General features: G+C 43.3%; 1 protein-coding gene across 5 annotated transcripts in view; it reads left to right on the plus strand.

Annotated features, from left to right (window-relative positions):
• The window catches only part of LOC110508681 (catenin delta-2), a 104,622-nt gene extending 85,412 nt beyond the window's left edge, over window positions 1–19,210 (plus strand). For all 5 annotated transcript variants that reach the window (XM_021589394.2, XM_021589395.2, XM_021589396.2 and 2 more), the window contains 11 exons: window positions 462–645; window positions 3,124–3,241; window positions 6,159–6,344; window positions 7,681–7,869; window positions 8,145–8,295; window positions 13,326–13,557; window positions 14,633–14,717; window positions 15,300–15,426; window positions 18,018–18,149; window positions 18,319–18,395; window positions 18,741–19,210. In XM_021589394.2, coding sequence (XP_021445069.1) covers window positions 462–645; window positions 3,124–3,241; window positions 6,159–6,344; window positions 7,681–7,869; window positions 8,145–8,295; window positions 13,326–13,557; window positions 14,633–14,717; window positions 15,300–15,426; window positions 18,018–18,149; window positions 18,319–18,395; window positions 18,741–18,992 — 1,733 coding nt within the window. In that variant the 3' untranslated portion in view covers window positions 18,993–19,210. The remainder of the gene's footprint in view (window positions 1–461; window positions 646–3,123; window positions 3,242–6,158; window positions 6,345–7,680; window positions 7,870–8,144; window positions 8,296–13,325; window positions 13,558–14,632; window positions 14,718–15,299; window positions 15,427–18,017; window positions 18,150–18,318; window positions 18,396–18,740) is intronic.
• The last annotated feature ends 1,342 nt before the right edge of the window (window positions 19,211–20,552 follow it).

Here is a 20,552-nt window from a genome sequence, read left to right on the forward strand (position 1 = left end):
GAGAGAGAGCTTCCTCCCTGTCTCTGTGTAGGTTACGCATACAGTCTGTGCCAAAGCCGCTGGCTTGGAATGTAATTGGTAGGTTGGCTGGTTGCACATGAAATTACAGAAAAAATTATCCAAATCTATGAAGCCCTAGGTGACCAGTTTATTGCACAATCACGACGGCCTCTCACTAAATCAAAACTAGGGGCTGCAATATGCTCTTTTGTAAACATATGCATGACAAGTAATTAAACATTTATAGAATCTTTCCGTATCTTTTCAGTGTTTCGAAAAATGTTGTCACACATTATCCTTATTTCAATTTCAGAGGAGGTATATTCAACTTTTTTTCTTCACAAAGTCTGTACGATTCAGCACAGTTTCCACTCTCATGTGCGCAATATACCTCCTGACCATTCTCCCACGTTAAATCACTGTTCGTCAACATCTTATCCTATCTGATGTTCTGTGTTCAGGTGTGCTGTGGAACCTGTCGTCGTGTGATGCCCTGAAGATGCCCATTATCCAGGATGCTCTGGCCGTGCTGACCAATGCTGTCATCATCCCCCACTCGGGCTGGGACACCTCGCCCCATCAGGAGGACCGCAAGCTGCACTTGCACTCCTCCCAGGTGCTCCGCAATGCCACTGGCTGCCTCAGGTCAGTACTCTTACTAGACCCTCGGGTCAATCAATCAATCAATCAAATGTATTTGCTAGCTTTTTACATCAGCAGTTGTCACTAAGTCTTTTACAGTTACCCATCATAGACCCCAAAGCAAAGCAGGAGCGATAGCACAGTGGCAGGGTCAGAGGTTAAAGTTCACAAGTCATGACAGCGTATGTTAACTCTTGAGTTTACATGCAATGGGTGGTAAGGTCTCTTCTGGGAACTTGAACTCTTCTTCTCTGGGTAGATTTTACTGAGAGCAGTCGGCTTCTACCAGGTCAATATCTTCCTGCTTTGTCGATCCCTGGCTTGTTCCTTTGTGTTGGTAATGCAGTATGTAACACATTGCTCTTTCACACATGAATACTTTGGAAGCTTTGTTCTCATTGTGAATATTGACTTGACAAATGAGGGTTATTGATCAAGGAAGTTTTATCACAGACAATGAATGCCACAAGTGTCAGACTGATTATGTGAACCCATGTATCATGTTCATAATTACCCACATTATGAGGGATGTTGTGTGAAAACGCCATGTCAGCTCTCTTTGAGGCTTAAAGATGCCTGCTCTGCATTAAAGCATTCTATAGTTCTGGAATATTGTCAAAGGGCTTTCTGGTTATAACGCTGGCATCAGAAGACAATTGGCTGTGTGTCAAGTGTTTCAACTCTTGATATCTGGGACCTCGTCCCCTGCATATCAGCAGGAGAAGCGTCTGTGAAGGAGAATAATGAGATCTTAGCTAATACATTGCCTGTCTGCTCATTCTGGGGTTATTCATTTTAGCTACAGTGCATTACCCTCTCTGTGCAATATGTCACCGCTTCTCTGTTGTGGTATTACCTGCTAATAGTTGATGGAAATAAAACAAAGGCTTGGGGTCTATTTTAATATGCACACATTACCTTCTCAAAGCAGGAAGTGATTAATGAAAGGGAGGTCGGGCTTTGTTGGGACGTGTTCCATTCCCATTGGCACCCAGACAGGTAGTCCTCTGCAGCACAACCAATCAGCAGTGCAGCAGCGTGAAGTGGGAGGAATCCCGCTGTAAGTGAAATGTGCTGAGTCTTAATGTCTGCCTGTGATGAGGGATGGCTGACTTTACAGTAAATCCCTGAGCTGAGCAGACTAATTCATCTGTTTCATGGGTCGTTAAGGAACAGAACAGAACAGAACAGGGGCTTTGATTGAATGTTTAATGTGCGGGACCAAGATGCCTTGCCACCTGCCTCCTCATCACACATTTGTCCCTCATCATGTGACACTTACTCTGGCAGAACAGAATCACCATGGCTGACAGGGAGCAACGCAACACACTAGTTGACTTTCATTCTCCACAGGATGCCTCTCTGCCAGGCATCAACTGCTGTGTAATGGGAGAAAGTCTGCCAATAGGACCATGGCTCTGACTGATCAGCAAGATAACATGCTCACCATCTCTATCTTTCACACCCATGCTCACGAAAGAGTCAACAAACCTATGTTCCCTTTTTTGTATAATTTCCTTTCATCTCTGGGGTCATCTGTTGCGTCTGGTCTACCCTGGGGGGGGGGGGGGGGGGGTGCGTCAGCGGACAGCGGTTGCTGTTTGTGTTGGAACGACCTGATAAAGGACCCCGTGTCTCACCTCCTAGACCCTGTCTCTCCCATCTATGGTCAACTCACTGATCACTGGAAGAAAAGAAAAAAACGTAACAGAACAGATACACATAGATTAGATTGATCAATGGCGGCTTTGTTCATCAGGCCCATTACAAAGTGCTGGAGGTGCTGACGGGGTCACAAACAGGCCATCAATAATCTCCCTGTCTTTTGGCCCCAAACTCCACCAGCAGGCACCCTTAGATAATGGCCATGGTGTCCATCTAGAGGCCTCCTATAAGACAAGGCTGTCTGCATCATTACAGACTCTTAGTGACCTGACATTTAAAGGGCAGCGGAGAGGAGCTCTTTAGGACAGAGACTGTGTCCCAAATGGAACCCTATTCCCTTGTCAAAAGCAGGACACTATATAGGTTAACACCATTTAGCTATAGCCTACATTCATTCATTTATTCATGTTTATGTATCCTTATTTTACCAGGTAGGTTGACTGAGAACATATTCTCTTTTACAGCTGCGACCTTGAGAAGTTACAGGGGGGAGGAGATGGGATAAATGAGCCAATTGGAATCTGGGGATGATTAGGTGGCCATGATGGTATGAGGGGCAGATTGGGAATTTAACCAGGACACCGGAGTAAATACCTCTACTCTTACGATAAGTGCAATGGCCTCTTTAGTGACCACAGAGAGTCAGGACACCCGTTTTAACTTCCCGTCCGAAAGACCGATTTTGATTTTGAGCAATTATGACAACAGTAAGTAAAGATGTATAACTTTAGGCCTGAAATTAAACTGAAATACCTGTAGCTACAGTACAATATAACAGGGATACATTGCTGAAGAGAAATGTGTCTGTTGTTGCAGGAATGTGAGCTCGGCGGGGGAGGAGGCTCGTAGGAGGATGAGGGAGTGCGAGGGCCTCACTGACGCTCTGCTCTACGTGATCCAGACCGCCTTGGGCAGCAGCGAGATCGATAGCAAGGTTTGACTTTGTGTTTCCTTTCATCTCCTCCCATAAAGAATACCCTTTTAACATGACGCTGAGGGAATGACAGACAGAGGCGGCCCATCAATACAAAACACGCACACTCACTTACACACACACACCACAACTATCAAAAGTTTCTGAGAGCTTCGGTGACACCTAGATGAAACGAAGACATAACGCCCAGCATAGACCCCAGACAGTTTGGAAGCAGACCAGAAATATAATCTAACACACTTGTTAGCTTCCTGGACTGTTTATAAGTGTATAAGCAATCAGACATCCTATCCACCATAACCACCCTCATCACAACTGACTTCTCCAAGGCCTTTGACAAAATCGTACACACCATCACCATTGAATGACTAATCCAACTGGGTGTCAGACCTGCCCTCACACCATGGCTCTGCAGTTTTGTGACCCTCCACAAACAACAGGTACGCTACCAAGACAGCCTCTCAGACTGGCAGGTGTTCCTCAAGAAACTCTTCTGAGCCCTCTCATCTTCCTTCTGGTCACAGACAGTGCAGCCCGTGATTTCGACAATAGGTGGAAATATGTGGACGATCTAAATCTGGTCCACAGACTGGTCCACAGGAAACATCAGCCCCTGAACAACTTCGACACATGGGTACATGCAAGCAGAATATCACTGAACCTTGCCAAGTGCAAAATCCTATCAGTGACCTTCACAAGAAATCCACCTGTCCCATGCCCTCTCTGGAATGAGGGCCAGGATCTCAAAGTGTGTGATAGTGTGAAGGCTTTAGGGTTAATGGTACAGAAGGACTTACAATGGAGCGAGCAGGTTACTACAATGGTAACCAAGAGCAACATTATAATTATTTTTCTCTTTGCCGCCTTAAAAGGTTCCATGTGTCGTAGGAAGACCTGGTTAGCATTTATACCAGCTACATATACGTCCCACCCTGGAGTATGCCACTCCTGCTTGGCACAGCTCACTGACCCAGGACCAGTCTGATGACCTGGAGCGTATTCAGCAGAGAGCATGCCTCACCATCCTCGGAGGATACTCCAGTTATATTGAGGCACTTCAGACCCTGTCCCTACCCCGGCTTCATGAAAGACAGACAGCTCTGACTTCACTGTCAGCCTCCTAAACTCTCATTTCAGAGACTGGCTACCCCCTGACAAAATCACAGTAACACGCAGCCTAAACAAACTGACTATGCTAAAGTCTAGAACCGAATGGTACAGGAGGTCACCAATCCCATATTTCTGCTCATTGATTAATGAGTCACTTTAAGACCACAGGACATTATTGATTTAAAAAAAAAATGTACTCGTATTGTTGTATTTTGTTTCTCTTATCGATTAATATGTTGTATGTTAATGGGTTTCAGTTTGTATTGACTGCTATAGGAGTCAAATAAAACTAGAAAAACACGTTGTGCGCCTGGATCGGTGTGTCTTGATGGTTGCCTCCCTGACTCTCTCCACCTCCTCATCCCCTGTAAATGACCTTCTTTACCAGGATTTAGTTGCTTAACACCTCTCCTGTCCTTGCTGGTGCACAGTGTAGAGATAAGGGGAGAATCTACTGTGCAGTCTGGCTAGCAAAGATCATCACCAGCTCTGATTACACTGGTCCTTTCCCAAAAGCCAATACCAGATGTCCAATTTCCTGCGAATGAATTCCTCAGAGTCTATGGAGTTAATGATTTGAAATGTATTATTTAGGATAATACAAACAGCGCCTGTGTATATTATGTTGAGATTTATATCCTTTATACGTACTAGTCAATGTTCAACTATTGGACGGATTCAATCACAGGTCAGGCATGGAGAAATTGACACACTGTCAGATTCTGTGTGGTTCAAGGTCACCTGTTTATGGCTTGTAAAATACCTTGGGAGTCTGAGAAAAAAAGGGACAAGGTACTCCATACGTACAGTACATGATAACCTCGAGCAGTGCAACGCACATACTACATTATCCCGATGTCAAGCAATAACAATGACAAACTGTTCTTCCCTAATAAAATACCTTCCCTATCTGCCCTCTCTGCTACAGAGAGATACAGTAGGTTATGGTACCGTAAAGCTCCTCTGATTGTACCACTACGTACACTCTCCCTATTTTGTTTGGTTTCCGGGAGCCTTTGTTACGTCTGGACTACTTTCTGCCAACCAGTTTGAAGAAGATCTGGTCAGCCCTAATCCAAAGTCACCCCACTACATTATTTTCTGCCTCAATGATCACTACAATGGGATTAGCACTACTGTACTGCTCTGGCCTGGGTCCAGCACAGCAATCTAACCAGTACAATGAGTTAGTCATACATTAGGAACAGATGCACTTGACTTTACTATACCAATCGCATTTGCGAACTTACAGACTGGTCAATTAATGTACCAATCGTCTTTACATACTGGTCGCCTTTAAATACTAGTTACAGAGCTATTCTTTAATTCTTGCACTGTTAATTGTATTATTGAAGGGTTGCCATCTGCTTTGTTTAGCTGTAGGCATTCTGTAAGATGTCATTAAGTAAAAGTGTCAACATACATTAAGCAATGGCGCCATGGCCTATTGCATTGCTTGTGCTGTCTATTCGAAAGCAAACAGCAACAGACAGATATTTGACTTACGCATTTGCCCCAGTTTATAGCATCCTTACAGCATCCTGTCCACTTCCATTGGAGGATATTAACAGTCTTAACTGTATTTATCACTACATGGCCGACATGCATACATCTCACGGCACGCCTCAAATGAAAATACTGCTCTCATCTCTTGATCTCTCTCTCTCTTTCTTTCTTTCTCTCTCTCTCTCTCTCTGTCTCTCTCTCTCTCTCTCTTTTTGTCTCTCTCTCTCTCTTCCTCTCCCCCTCTCTCCTTTCCCCCCTCCCTCCCTCTATCTTTCGTCATCTCCCTCTTTTGTCCTTGCAGACCATTGAAAACTGTGTGTGCATTTTGAGGAACCTCTCGTATCGACTAGCTGCAGAGACATCTCAGGGACAGCAGATAGGCACAGACGAGCTTGACGGATTGCTTTGTGGCGATGCCAACGGCAAGGATGCCGAGAGCTCTGGTTGCTGGGGGAAGAAGAAAAAGAAAAAGAAGGCCCATGATCAGGTGGGTTCCTCTCCACTGCAGCTGTTAGCAATTAGCCAGCATGTTACAACAGTGGTGCTGGAAGCCCGGCTAGGGAGGGGGGTCTACATCTCATGGATAATTACACATTTACTGGGTTTAGTTCTGAAAGAGGGTCTTCTGGTTTCTTCTGGTTTCTGCTGCCAAGGCTGGGAAAATAAACTGGCAAAGTCAAGGTTTGATTATTATCCAACTGAGTTGGATTATGCTATTCAGTGGGATTGAAATGTCGGTACAAATAATCTAATCTGGCATACATTAGATGCTCATGCAGTTGGTACGGTGTGGATGATTTAGTATGTGAGATATGCCCCATGGATGTTATGTTGCTGGATGCTCATTCTTAAATCATGTTTATCTTGTAAGTAAATAATTCAGAAAGCAGTGCGTGACTCTCTTGTCACTCAAGTCTCAACCATATTAAGTGTTTTCAATATTTTCATTGTTCTTTGATAATTAAAGACAACTGCCCCTAAAAACCAACTTCTCATTTAGAAAACAGCCTATGTGGCATCGATATGAGTCAGAAACGTTTATTCTACTGTGGAAATGACTACAAAGTGTAAATAGGATAATTTTGGTCATAAAGTCAGTCTCGTCCAAAACAGAGTTTTGTTAGACTTGTGGTCGTGACTGCATCACAATGTAAATTAAGGTTTGGTTTGTTTTAATCCTGTCCACATCCTGCCCAGCCGACAGCTGGCAGCACACAAGTGATCATACATTTCAGAGTGCAGCTACACACGACCCGATCGTAATGCCTGTGTTAAATGTGGGCTGACTTTGGTTATCCCTATGGGTCCAGTTGGGGAACATCGGTAAATTACACAAAGTACAATGACTTGAAAACCTCAAACCAAACTATAAATTGTAGAAATGAATATACAAATATTAAAAGCATTTAATGGGAACTAAAAGGTGTGCAACATGAAAATATTATCTCATTTACATTGTGTAATTTATTGACAGTCCCTAACAAACCCCGGAGAAAGGCTATCCAAAGTCAAACCAATTTTGCTGCAGTCGCACACCAGCCGGCTGAAGCTAATTGGCTAAATAATTTGGCTAACTCTTTACACCTGCGAACACACACGAGACACCCACATCAAACCACACCCCGAAACCATCTCACGTTTGAATTCAGGAATTCAGGCCACTAGCATTTCTTAATCAACCAAATCTTAAACAAGGTAAAATCAGGTGGTGCAGTCACCCTTTAAGCAATTTTTAGTGGCACTGTAACTAAGTGGCGTTGTCAAACTGTTTGATGTCTGTAGTATTGATAAGTAGTAATATTCCACCATTCTGTGTCACCCAGTGGGATGGTGTTGGGCCCTTCCCGGACTCAGCTGACCCTCCCAAAGGCATTCAGATGCTGTGGCACCCCACCATCGTCAAGCCCTACCTCACACTCTTGTCTGAGTGCTCCAACCCAGACACCCTGGAGGGGGCAGCCGGGGCTCTGCAGAACTTGGCTGCAGGCAGCTGGAAGGTACAGCACAGTACAGTAAGCTATGGTCTCCCTCCTCAGAGCTGCTCCAGTGGCAGCCATTTTCTAGTCACACTGTCATTGTCAAACTGTCAAAATGAACTTTCCTTAGACATTGGTTGCTCTTAGCTCACTGCAACATTAAGAAAGCATGAGCTACTACTGGAGAAATGCTATATTGGGCAGTGTTGGGGGAGTAGACTACTTCTGTTGTTGTCCCATATATAGAGCAGAATGATGTGTGTTTTATATAATGAAGTGTGACTGTCTTCTCTTTCTCCTCTCCTCTCCAGTGGTCTGTGTATATCCGTGCGGCGGTGAGGAAAGAGAAGGGTCTGCCCATCCTGGTGGAGCTCCTGAGGATCGACAACGACAGGGTGGTGTGTGCCGTGGCCACAGCTTTAAGAAACATGGCCTTAGACGTCAGAAACAAAGAACTCATCGGTAATTGTAGTTGTCAGTGAATCAATATTGTACATTCTACATGCATGTTTGTGTGTGTGTGCATTAGTGCGAGTATGTAAGCATGCTCATGCATATGCGTTTATATACAGTGCATTCAGGAAATATTCAGACCCTGTGACTTTTTCCACGTTTTTTTACATTACAGCCTTGTTCTAAAATGTATTAAATACATGTTTTCTTTATCAAACTACACACAATACCCCGTAATGACAAAACGAAAACAGGTTTGTAGAAATGTTTGCAAGAACACAGTGGCTTCCATCAATCTTAAATGGAAGAAGTTTGGAACCACCAAGACTCTTCCTAGAGCTGGCCGCCCGGCCAAACTGAGCAATCTGGGGTGAAGGGCCTTGATCAGGGAGGTGACCAATAACCCGATGGTCACTCTGACAGAGCTCCAGTGTTCCTCTGTGGAGATGGTTGTCCTTCTGAAAGATTCTCCCATCTCTGCAACACTCCACCAATCAGGCCTTTATGGTAGAGTGGCCTGGCAGAGGTCAATCCTCTGTAAAAAAAAAAAAAAGAAAGCACGACAGCCCGCTTGAAGTTTTCCAAAAGGCACCTAAAGGACTCTCAGGTCATGAGAAACAAGATTCTCTGGTCTGATGAAACCAAGAACTCTAGCCTAAATGCCAAGCGTCACTTTTGGAGGAAACTTGGCCCATCCCTACATTGAAGCATGGTGGTGACAGGGACAGGGATACTAGTCAGTATTGCCGAAATGATGAACAGAGCAAAGTACAGAGAGATCATTGATGAAAACCTGCTCCAGAGTGCACAGGAACTCAAACTGGGGCGAAGGTTCACCTTCCAGCAGGACATCGACCCTAAGCACACAGCCAAGACAACGCAGGAGTGGCTTCGGGACAATTCTCTGAATGTCCTTGAGTGGCACAGCCAGAGCCCGGACTTGAAACCGATCGAACACCTCTGGAGAGACCTGTAAATAGCTGTGCAGCGACGCTCCCCATCCAACCTGACAGAGCTTGATAGGATCTGCAGAGAAGAATGGGATAAACTCCCCAAATACAGGTCTGCCAAGCTTGTAGCGTCAAACCCAAGAAGACTCGATGCTGTAATCGCTGCCAAAGGTGATTCAACAAAGCACTGAGTAAAGGGTCTGAATACTTATGTAAATGTGATATTTTAATGTTTTTATTTATTATAAATTTGCAAACATTTCTAAAAACCTGTTTTGCTTTGTCATTTTGGGGTATTGTGTTTGATGAGGATGAGATTGATGAAGAAAAAAAGATTTACTCCATTTCAGAAGAGAGCTGTAACTTAAAAAATGTGGAAAAAGTCAAGGGGTCTGAATACTTTCCAAATGCACTGTATGTGTGCCCCCATAGACAATGTGTGCACTTCTCTGCAGCAAACTATACCAGCCTATTTATCTACTAAGATGGGTGTGCACTGCAGAGCTCTCTTTGTGGACTGTGTTCACATGGTTGAAATTCTCCTCATGACAGCACTAAAAGACTATTGATCTCTCTAATAAACGAGATGTTCTGTTGGACCTCGGCATCTCCATAGCAACTGCTCTTGCCGTTTCAGGCTGGTGCTCTGTGCTAAGTAGATGTGTGTATCATGTCATAGAGCCCGCAGGCCTTCGGACTCCCAACTCTTTGTTGGTAGAATAAAGGGTAGTAACCCACAATTATCTGTTTACATGCTTAAGTCATGTTAAGACAATGTTATGTCTTGCTAAATCTGACGCTACTGATAGCCATGCAAAGGGAGATTTCGTTATTGGCATTTCATTGACATTTTAGCCACTATTACACACAGCATATATAAAGTGTGTATTCCGTGTAACTTGGAAAATGACCTTTGTGATAATCATCAGCTCAAATTATCTTCACCCTCTTTGTTTATCTACATTACAAACAGTGATGTAGTTGTTAAAAAATAGGTAGGTAAACTCACTGTTTGCAGTGAATAAAGTAACACACTATATACTTTCAACCGTCACGCAAAATCCAGAAGGGCTCCCGAGTGGCGCAGTGGTCTAAGGCACTCCATCTCAGTGCAAGAGGCACTACAGTCCCTGGTTTGAATCCAGGCTGTATCACATCCGGCCATGATTGGGAGTCCCATAAGGCGGCGCACAATCGTCCCAGCGTCGTCTAGGTTTGGCCGGGGTAGGCTGTCATTGTAAATAAGAGTTTGTTCTTAACTGACTTGCCTAGTTAAATAAAGGTTAAATATAAAAAAGGAGCATCCTCCACTACACCACTGATTACAAACACACGTTGTGTTGTTTCTAATGCTTTGAAGACTATACTATGAATCACACAAAGCGATTGTGCATTGGCAAGACATTCTCAGTCGTTCTCATTCCCAGGCCTCCCTTTAAAACGTAAGTGTTTTCTATGAAAATGCCATTACCTGGGAGGTGTCAAGGGGTTTGGTATTTCCATCCCTGCTACGAATGTTGTGTCCTCAGGCCTACAGTAGAGTATGAGTGTTTAGCGGGGTATTAAAAAGCCCCATTGAGCAGAAGATGGATGTATTAAGCCCTCGTCACATAGCTGTAAATGTCAGGCTGGGAGTTTGAGGCTGTATTGTGAATTATTAAAAGCACTGCTCCATGAATTTCTCTCTCTATTTCTCTCTCTCTCTCTCTCTCTCTCTCTCTCTCTCTCTCTCTCTCTCTCTCTCTCTCTCTCTCTCTCTCTCTCCCTCTATTATTCTCTCTATCCTTTTCTTATGCCCTAGTTTTTTTGTTTTTGACTAAAATCCATAAGGATTGTATTATGTACCCTTAAGCATCATTCCCATATGTATATCCTTTGTCTTCTTTATTCTTCTTCAAGTGGGTGCCTCAGTGTGAAGTGCTGTATTTATTGTTCTCCTGTCAAGTCAAGAAATCCTCTTTAGCTCAACCGCTCACTGCTCATGGGGGACATAGCCTTTATAGGACAAGGGGCTTGTACACGTCTCTGACCTTGAAGGCTCTCCTGCTGTCCACTGAGTAGTGACCAGGTTAGATAATGTGAAGTATAGTAAATACTGCTTGTCTTTATCAGTTTCTGTTATATTGGCCATTTGCTACCATTTCCCCTCTCTTGCTGTTGTGAATATGAAGGTATACAAACGGAACACTGCGTCGTGGAGAACATGCGTATGTATTTATAGAAGAATGTTGTTCTTCTGCATCCATGGCTTTCTAATCTGTTAGCACCTAATAGCACATACAGTACCAGTCAAACGTTTGGACGCACCTACTTATTCAAGGGTTTTTCTTTATTTTTACTGTTTTCTACGTTGTAGAATAATAGTGAAGATATCAAAACTCCGAAATAACACAAATGGAATCATGTAGTAACCAAAAAAGTGTTAAACAAATCAAAATAGATTTTATATTCTTCAAAATTCAAAAGGCACTCGCACATCTGAGCAATCTTTTTTGAAGGTACATGGTAACAGTTGAACAAGATGAATGAAAAAGGAAACCGTACACTCCTCTTGATAGTATTACTGATCTTTAATAAGCTTACGTATCGGCCTCACGGCCTTCGTCAGAGCTTTTGTGAGTTAAAAAAAAAATAGATTATTCAAAATAGCCACCTTGATGACAGCTTTGCACACTCTTGGCATTCTCTTGGCATTCTCTCAACCAGCTTCACCTGGAATGCTTTTCAAACAGTCTTGAAGGAGTTCCCACTTAATGCTGAGCACTAGTTGGCTGCTTTTCCTTCGCTCTGAGGTCCAACTCATCCCAAACCATCTCAATTGGGTTGAGGTCGGGTGATTATGGTGGCCAGGTCATCTGATGCAGCACTCTATCACTCTCCTTCTTGGTAAAATAGCTCTTACACAGCCTAGACATGTGTTTTGGGTCATTGTCCTGTTGAAAAACAAATGACAGTCCCACTATGAGCAAACCAGATGGGATGTCGTATTGCTGCAGAATGCTGTGGTAGCCATGCTGGTTTAACTGTGCCTTGAATTCTAAATAAATCACTGACAGTGTCACCAGCAAAGCACCCACACACCATCACACCTCCTCCATGCTTCACGGTGGGTACCACACATGCAAATATCATCCGTTCACCTACTCTGTGTCTCACAAAGACACAGTGGTTGGAACCAAAAATATAACATTTGGACTCATTAGGCCAAAGAACAAATTTCCACCGGTCTAATGTCCATTTCTTGACCCAAGCAAGTCTCTTCTTCTTATTGGTGTCGTTTAGTAGTGGTTTCTTTGCAGCAATTTGACCATGAAGGCCTGATTCACGCAGTCTCCTCTGAACAGTTGATGTTGAGATGTATCTGTTACTTGAACTCTGTGAGGTGCAATTTGAGGTGCAGTTAAATGCTGATTAAAAAAAAAACTGGCTGGTAACTCTAATGAACTTATCCTCTGCAGCAAGAGGTAACTTTGGGTCTTCCTTTCCTGTGGTGGTCCTCATGAGAGCCAGTTTCATCATAGCGCTTGATGTTTCTTTGCGACTGCACTTGAAGAAACTTTCAAAGTTCTTGACATTTTCCAGATTGACTGACCTTCATGTCTTAAAGTAATGATGGACTGTCGTTTCTCTTTGCTTATTTGAGCTGTACTTAATATAATATGGACTTGGTCTTTTACCAAATATCTGTATACTACCACTACCTTGTCACAACACAACTGATTGGCTCAAATGCATTAAGAAGGAAATACATTCTACAAATGAACTTTTAACAAGGCACACCTGTTAATTGAAATGCATTCCAGGTGACTTCCTCATGAAGCTGGTTAAGAGAATGCCAAGAGTGTGCAACGCGATCATCAAGGCAAAAATCTCAAATATAAAATGTATTTTGATTTGTTTAACACTTTTTTGCTTACCACATGATTCCATATGTGTTATTTCATAGTTTTGATGTCTTCACTATTATTCTGCAATGTAAGAAAATAGTCAATATATAGAAAATTAGGTGTGTCCAAACTTTTTTAAAGGGTTATTAAAAGGTTCATATACAGTGTAACTAACCATAAGTTTTTTTTCTTTCCACAACAGGCAAGTACGCAATGAGAGACTTGGTCCACCGATTGCCCGGGGGGAACAACAACAACAGCAGTGGTGGGACTGCTGCCAGTGCTATTGGGAAGACCATGTCGGACGACACTATCACAGCTATCTGCTGTGCCCTGCACGAGGTCATCACTAAGAACATGGAGAACACCAAGGCTCTGCGTGACGCTGGAGGCATCGAGAAACTCATCGGCATCGCCAGGAGCAAAGGAGACAAGTAGGTGTCCAGAAGTCATGCTGTGCTCACCCTAATTTGGGAATCCAGAGGAAAAGATTGCTTGCATGCCTGCTGTCCAGCTATTCTACTGTATATAACATTTTAACACACTGTCACAAAAGACTATGTTCACTGACTCTAACCTTCAACCCTAACGCCAACACACAGCCCTCCTGTTCAGCTAGTAATTGTATATGGATTGTAGAATTAATGTAACTGCTGATCGGGACATGGGAGCTGTAAGTACGTATTAAGGTTCTGATCATTTCCCTCTTAATTCCCTTAAGTAGATTTTTGAAATTATGTTTTCTCTACAACTCACCACTGTAGAGAAATGCCTTTTAAAGGTAGCTAATTGTGGTTTTCGTGTTTTCTCGTTTGTGATTTTATGAGCCCAAATATCCCTTATAAGCTTTTAGTTTGCAATTAGCAAGGTAACTTAATTGAGTGGTGTGCCTTGGCTTCCTCTCCAGTTAGTCCGGTGATGCACTTGCCTAATGTTGCCAAGGACAACAGACTCTGTACAACTGTAAGAATATGTTGCCTCATAGAGTAGAAATGTGTTATCTGGGATAAAGAGAAGAATAATCTTTAAGAGTCTTGACAGAAGAGAAGTGTTGCTATATCTGCAGTGCTATGATGTAATAACTTTTGATTATTCCATATCTCTGGTGTGAATCAGAATGAAGGATGCGTGGTTAATTGAATCACCTCTGGCGCTGACAGTTGTGGCTCGTGGAGTTTCTGTGCAGAGATAGAGGATAGGTGCTGTGTGTGAGAGAGAGGGCCTCTGATGCTAAACTGATTGGATTTATCTCTGCTAATTGCTTTTTCCATTTGAGATTTGTCTTGTTTTTGTGCAAAAATGACAATGGTGCTAAAGCACAGAGTTAGCTTGTTTCCATTTTATGTTCGCTTTGAATGTTTACGTCTGAAAAATGATCGATTGAATTTGTTTCTAAATGTTTTTGTACTGGTGATCGTTCATCTAGCAGCGGGCATACCAAACCTTTTGTTTAGAACATTTGGTTCTAGTCATCTGAGTAAAATGAAGTCTTGTGTTTCTCTTCCCCAGACACACACCCAAAGTGGTAAAAGCAGCCTCTCAAGTCCTCAACAGTATGTGGCAGTACAGAGACCTTCGCAGCCTCTACAAAAAGGTGTGTAATACAAAGAACTTGCTGCCAACACAATACATCTGCTGAAGGAGCTCTTGAAAGTTTAACACCTTAGTCTCTTGAATGGGTTTTTATGCTCTTATTAAAATGAAAGAGAGAGAGAGTAAATGGCAAAAACTATGCAGCAGTGCATGCGTGACAGTTCAGTAAAGCTCACGAAGCAACACAAGTGCAAGAATGTATAGTGAGAGTAAAGCTGGAATCCCTCTGGGCTGCAGTTTAATGAACTAAAGAATCTGTCAATGTTGACCTGAGGAGAGGAGACAAACATGCTTTAATGAAACAAGACGGATTAAGAATTAGAGGGTTTAAAGGCTTTGAGAGGGGGAGAAAAACCAAGCACTGCAAGACTGGTGTTGCATGCTTTACTAAAATGGATAGAGAGTCATTCTCATAACATCCCCCTGTTCTATTTTGCCTCATTTTAATGTGAGGATAGTTTCTAACCCATTTGCTATTTGACCAGATTATCTTAGATCATTGAGTATGATCATTCAGTACAATAATACAGAATGTTGCAGTTCATTATAGCTAAGTTCCCTAATTCATCTCTTTTTCCCCCAGGATGGATATTCTCAGTATAATTTTGTTGGCTCATCCTCTACAATAGAAAGAGATAGACAAAGACCATATTCTTCCTCCCGCACCCCATCCATCTCGCCCGTACGGACATCTCCAAATAATCGATCGGGTGAGTCCACTGTTGTCTCTCCTTCTGCCCTCCCACTCCATCAAGCCACTACTGACAGACAAACAGGATCAGGACCAGTTGGTGGACAAGTGGTATGCATGTCAGTGTGTAGGTGTATTCTCTCTTTACCCCATTAAAATACTGGACATCTTTTGCAAACTCACGAGGCTGATCATCCTTTAGAGCATGTGTCAAATGGTGGGCCCAAGTGTCTGCGGGTTTCTGCTCCACCCTTGGACTTGATTGATGAATTAAGGTCACTAATTAGTAAGGGGCTCCCCTCACCTGGTTGTCTAGGGCTTAATTGAAAGGATAAAACAAAAACCTGCAGACACTCGGCCCTCCGTGGAATGAGTTTGACACCCCTTCTTTAGAGCTTCAATTGCCAGACATTGCAGAACAATTTGACCATGCATTTCAGACATAGATTCTGAAAACGTAGTAATGTTTTGGATCAAAGATAGGATGAACGAAGGATAAGGTGGTGTCTGCCCAGACACAGTGGTGCACAGACACTAATAATCAACTGGCAGTTACTCACTTACCCTTTGAGATGAAAAGAGAGAAGAGAGGAAAGCAGGAGGAGGATGGAGGGATGACTCAGGTGACACAGCTGATTTTTTTTTTTTGGGGGGGGGGGGGGGGGTTGAATACCACAGCTCAGGCTCTGTTCACCTCAACAGCAGCCTCATAGGATAACCCTTGGGAGTTAGGGCCCGAAGCAGAATAAATAGTTGTCAAAATACACTGACTAGAAGTCGCTCCGGGGAAGAGCATCTGCTAAGTTACTAAAAATGTAAATGTACCAGGTATTGGTACTACTGTTGTTGAAACCTATAACTTGGTACTGTAGACGTTGGCTGTGTTTAATGGTGATTATAAGAGGATGTTCTTGTTACAGGGTGGTCTAATTGGAGTTGAATGAAATTCAACGTGGAAACACTGACCTTAATGGATCCTATTAGAAAGCAATAAACTCTCTGAGTAAAGATTTCATAGAAGAGCCATTTGTGGATGTTAGATCTGTTTAGCCTACAGTATATAGTTAGGCCTATGTGTTTGTTTTCATTACATGCTTGTTTTCTCAGCCGCTTCACTGTCAGCTCTCCTTGACCTGTTTCAACAGAATATGTTACTATACAAGAGCGGGAGGATTATATGCTGAACAAAAATATAAACGCAACATGTAAAGTGTTGGTCCCATGTTTCATGAGCTGAAATAAAAGATCCCAGAAATGTTCCATACGCACAAAAAGCTTATTTCTCTCAAATGTTTACATTCTTTGCCAAGAAGCTGATTAAACAGCATGATTATTACACATGTGCACCTTGTGCTAGGGACAATAAAGGGCCACTCTACAATGTGCAGTTTTGTCACACAACACAATACCACAGAGCGTGCAATTGGCATGCTGATTGCAGAAATTTCCACCAGAGAAGTTTATGTTCATTTCTCTACCATAAGCCTCATCCAACGTCGTTTTGAGAATTTGGCAGTATGTCCAACCAGCCGCACAACTGCAGACCATGTGTAACCAAGCCATTCCTGGACCTCCACTTCTGACTTCACCTGCGGGATCATCTGAGACCAGCCACACGGACAGCTGATGAAACTGTGGGTTTGCACAACTGAAGAATTTCTGCACAAACTGTCAGAAACCGCCTCAGGGAAGCCCATCTGCGTGCTCATCGTCCTCACCAGGGTCTTGACTTGACTGCAGTTTGGCGTCATAACCAACTTCAGTGGGCAAAGGCTACATTCGATGGCCGCTGGTACGCTGGAGAAGTGTGCTCTTCACAGATGAATCCGGGTTTCAATTGTACCTGGCAGATGGCAGACAGTGTGTATGGCGTCATGTGGGTGTGCGGTTTGGTGATGTCAACGTTGTTAACAGAATGCCACATGGTGGCGGTGGGGTTAGGGCATGAGTAGGCATAAGCTACGGACAACGAACACAGTTGCATTTTAACGATGGCAATTTGAATGCACAGAGATAGCGTGACGAGATCCTGAGGCCCATTGTTGTGCCATTCATCCGTCGCCATCACCTCATGTTTCAGCACGATAATACACTGCCCCATGTCACAAGGATCTGGACACAATTCCTGGACGCTGAAAATGTTCCAGTTCTTCCATGGCCTGCATACTCACCAGACATGTCACCCATTTAGAATGTTTGGGATGATTTGGATCGACGTGTACTACAGTGTGTTCCAGTTCCCGGCCAAGTGGTGTGGGACAACATTCCACAGGCCACAATCAACAGCCTGATATGCGAAGGAGATGTGTCGTGCTGCATGAGGCAAATGGTGGTCACACCAGATACTGACTGGTTTTATGATCCACCCCCCTGCCTTTTTTTAAGGCATCTGTGACCAACAGATGCATATATGTTGTCCCAGTCATGTGAAATCCATAGATTGGGGCCTAATGAATCTATTTCAATTGACTTATTTCCGTTAATGAACTGTAACTCAGTAAAATGTTGCGTTTATATTTTTGTTTGGTGTACATGACAAAGGGGCTCATTTAATGCCAAACGTGTTTTACAGCTAATCATATACTTGATGTGTAATCTGTGTGTTTGCAGCAAGTGCCCCTGCCTCTCCCCGAGAGATGATCAGCATTAAGGAGAGGAAGACAGACTACGAATCAACGGGCACCAATGCCAGTTACCATGGCAACAAGGGTGAGCACACTTCGAGGAAAGATGCCATGGCAGGTAGGAAGGAATTTCAGGGCCTCCGTCAGCTTCCTCCTCGTTTCTGGAGTCAGTGTGTTTTCATCAGATGATGTGTACTCTAAAGCCAGTGTGAAGGCTTTTTGTCATTTCATAATAATCAACTTGGCAACAATAACCACATACCTCTCTGTTTCTCTCCCACCGGTAGTTCAAATTTCAAGTGGAACCTCAACATTGTTCCGAGGTGCCTATGTCTCTCCAAGTGATGACATCAAACACAACCAGGTAAGGTTTGAAGAAATGACTTGATATCATTGCAAGAGCAACGTTCACTGCTAGGTAAACTCTTATAAAAAAGGGTAGCAAAAGGGTTCTTCGGCTGTTCCCATAGGAGAACCCTTTTTGGTTCCAGGTATAACTCTTTTGGGTTCCATGTAGAACCCTCTGTGTAAAGGATTCTACCTGGAACTCAAAAGGGTTCTACCTGGAACCAAAAAGGGTTCTTCAAATGGTTCTCCAATGTGGACAGCCGAAGAACCCATTTAGGTTCTACGTAGCACTTTTTTTTCGAAGAGTCTACTGTCTTACCAGTTGCAGAGTAGTGCTCTAACCTCTGTGTGTGTTCTCTAGGTCCCTTCCCAGGGCCCCAACCCAGGCCAGGAGCCCTACCCTCCGTTCCAGAACCCTCCTGGAGTACAGTTTGAGGAGGCATTCTACGAGGACCAAGTGCACCAACGCCCTCCTCAGGCCACAGACTTGAACATGCACCTGGGCCTCAAGTCCACCGGCAACTACGTGGACTTCTACTCAGCATCCCGCCCATATAGTGAACTCAACTATGAGACCAGTCACTACCCGGCCTCCCCAGACTCCTGGGTCTAGTGGACTATAGAGGAAGGACTCGTCGTCAGCAGTGTGCTGGGATAGGGGGAGAGGAGCCGAAAGAGAGAGTAAGACAAAAAGGCCACGCATGCTTGCATGCACAACACAAGACATTTCTTCAGTGAGTTTAGTTTGTCCTAGAGAGCGATGTCCCACGCCCATGTGTCTTTGAAGAAAGAGAGAGAGAGAGAGAGAGAGAGAGAGAGAGAGAGAGAGAGAGAGAGAGAGAGAGAGAGAGAGAGAGAGAGAGAGAGAGAGAGAGAGAGAGAGAGAGAGAGAGAGAGAGAGAGAGAGAGAGAGAGAGAGAGAGAGAGAGAGAGAGAGAGAGAGAGAGAGAGAGAGAGAGAGAGAGAGAGAGAGAGAGAGAGAGAGAGAGAGAGAGAGAGAGAGAGAGAGAGAGACCGTCACAGAGCAGAAGGGATAGAAAGAGAGAGTCAGAACGATAGGAGGAGGGAGGGAAAGAGAGAGAGGAAGAAATAAAGAGTATGATCTTGTAAGGAAACAACTCACAAAAGGCAAAAGGACGGTGTTAAATGATGGGGTCACCACCAGAAGCTTGGCGCGTTGAAGTGTGAGGAGCGGAATATTTTGGAGATAAGCAGGAGTATTCTAGACAGAAGACAACTGTAAATATGTGGTATAGTAAAGAGATTAGTGTGTGAAGCACAATGAAAATGAAGAGTCATACACAAGCTAGAGAATAGTTGTCAGTCACAAACTCTTATTAGGATTCATTTACGGCTTTAACCTGTGTTGTGTGTAAGGAGTGTCCTCTCACGGGCAAAGGAATTGCTTCTAGACTTTGTATCTTTTGATTTGTTACGATTCTTTTTTTATTTGTACTTTTTTAATTCCGAATTCTGGTGTTAAGTATTTGATGTACATTACAGAGATACAAGTGCATTGTGTATATTACACAAAGACCTGTGTCCCTTCCCTCGGTGTCTCAACAGAACGTCAACCTGTCTGTTACATTCTGGGGGGAGAACGGAGTGGTACAATGTCTGCGCACAAACAAACAAATACGAGCAAATGTGTTTTAGCAGCAAAATTAAGAAATAATGTTCAAGTTATGGCTAATCTGATGTGAATTGGTGGAACTAAGCATCTCAACAGCATCATTCTACTCCCTTGGTGCTCTTCCACTGCCTAAAACAGTTTACGGAGGACTGTAGATATACTCAAAATACTTTTGATTTCCTACACGCCATGTCATTTTGTTTGTCCAACCATATCTACATGAAAACAAGTTTGTTCCTCCACACGCCTCCAAGTGAACTGTGCTCATGGTCCATTTTTAAATGTGCCAAACATGTTTTATCTCCAAGCCGAGGGGTAACGTTGAACTTCTGTTGAAGTTTACATTCAACAGCAAGTCGTTGGTTCTAACAATCCCAGTTTGTAAATGCTTTTTTTAAACGTGTTTTAATGGAATAAAGCTATATATACACTGTAACAAGACTGGAACATTACCAGGAGACGAAAATTAGATCTTTGAGAGCTTAATTCCCTCCAAAGATGTACAAATTAGTTGGGTCTGTGTTGTAAAATAATCAATGT

The sequence above is a fragment of the Oncorhynchus mykiss genome, chromosome 28, assembly GCF_013265735.2.
Source record: "Oncorhynchus mykiss isolate Arlee chromosome 28, USDA_OmykA_1.1, whole genome shotgun sequence".
Classification (NCBI taxonomy): Eukaryota; Metazoa; Chordata; class Actinopteri; order Salmoniformes; family Salmonidae; genus Oncorhynchus; species Oncorhynchus mykiss.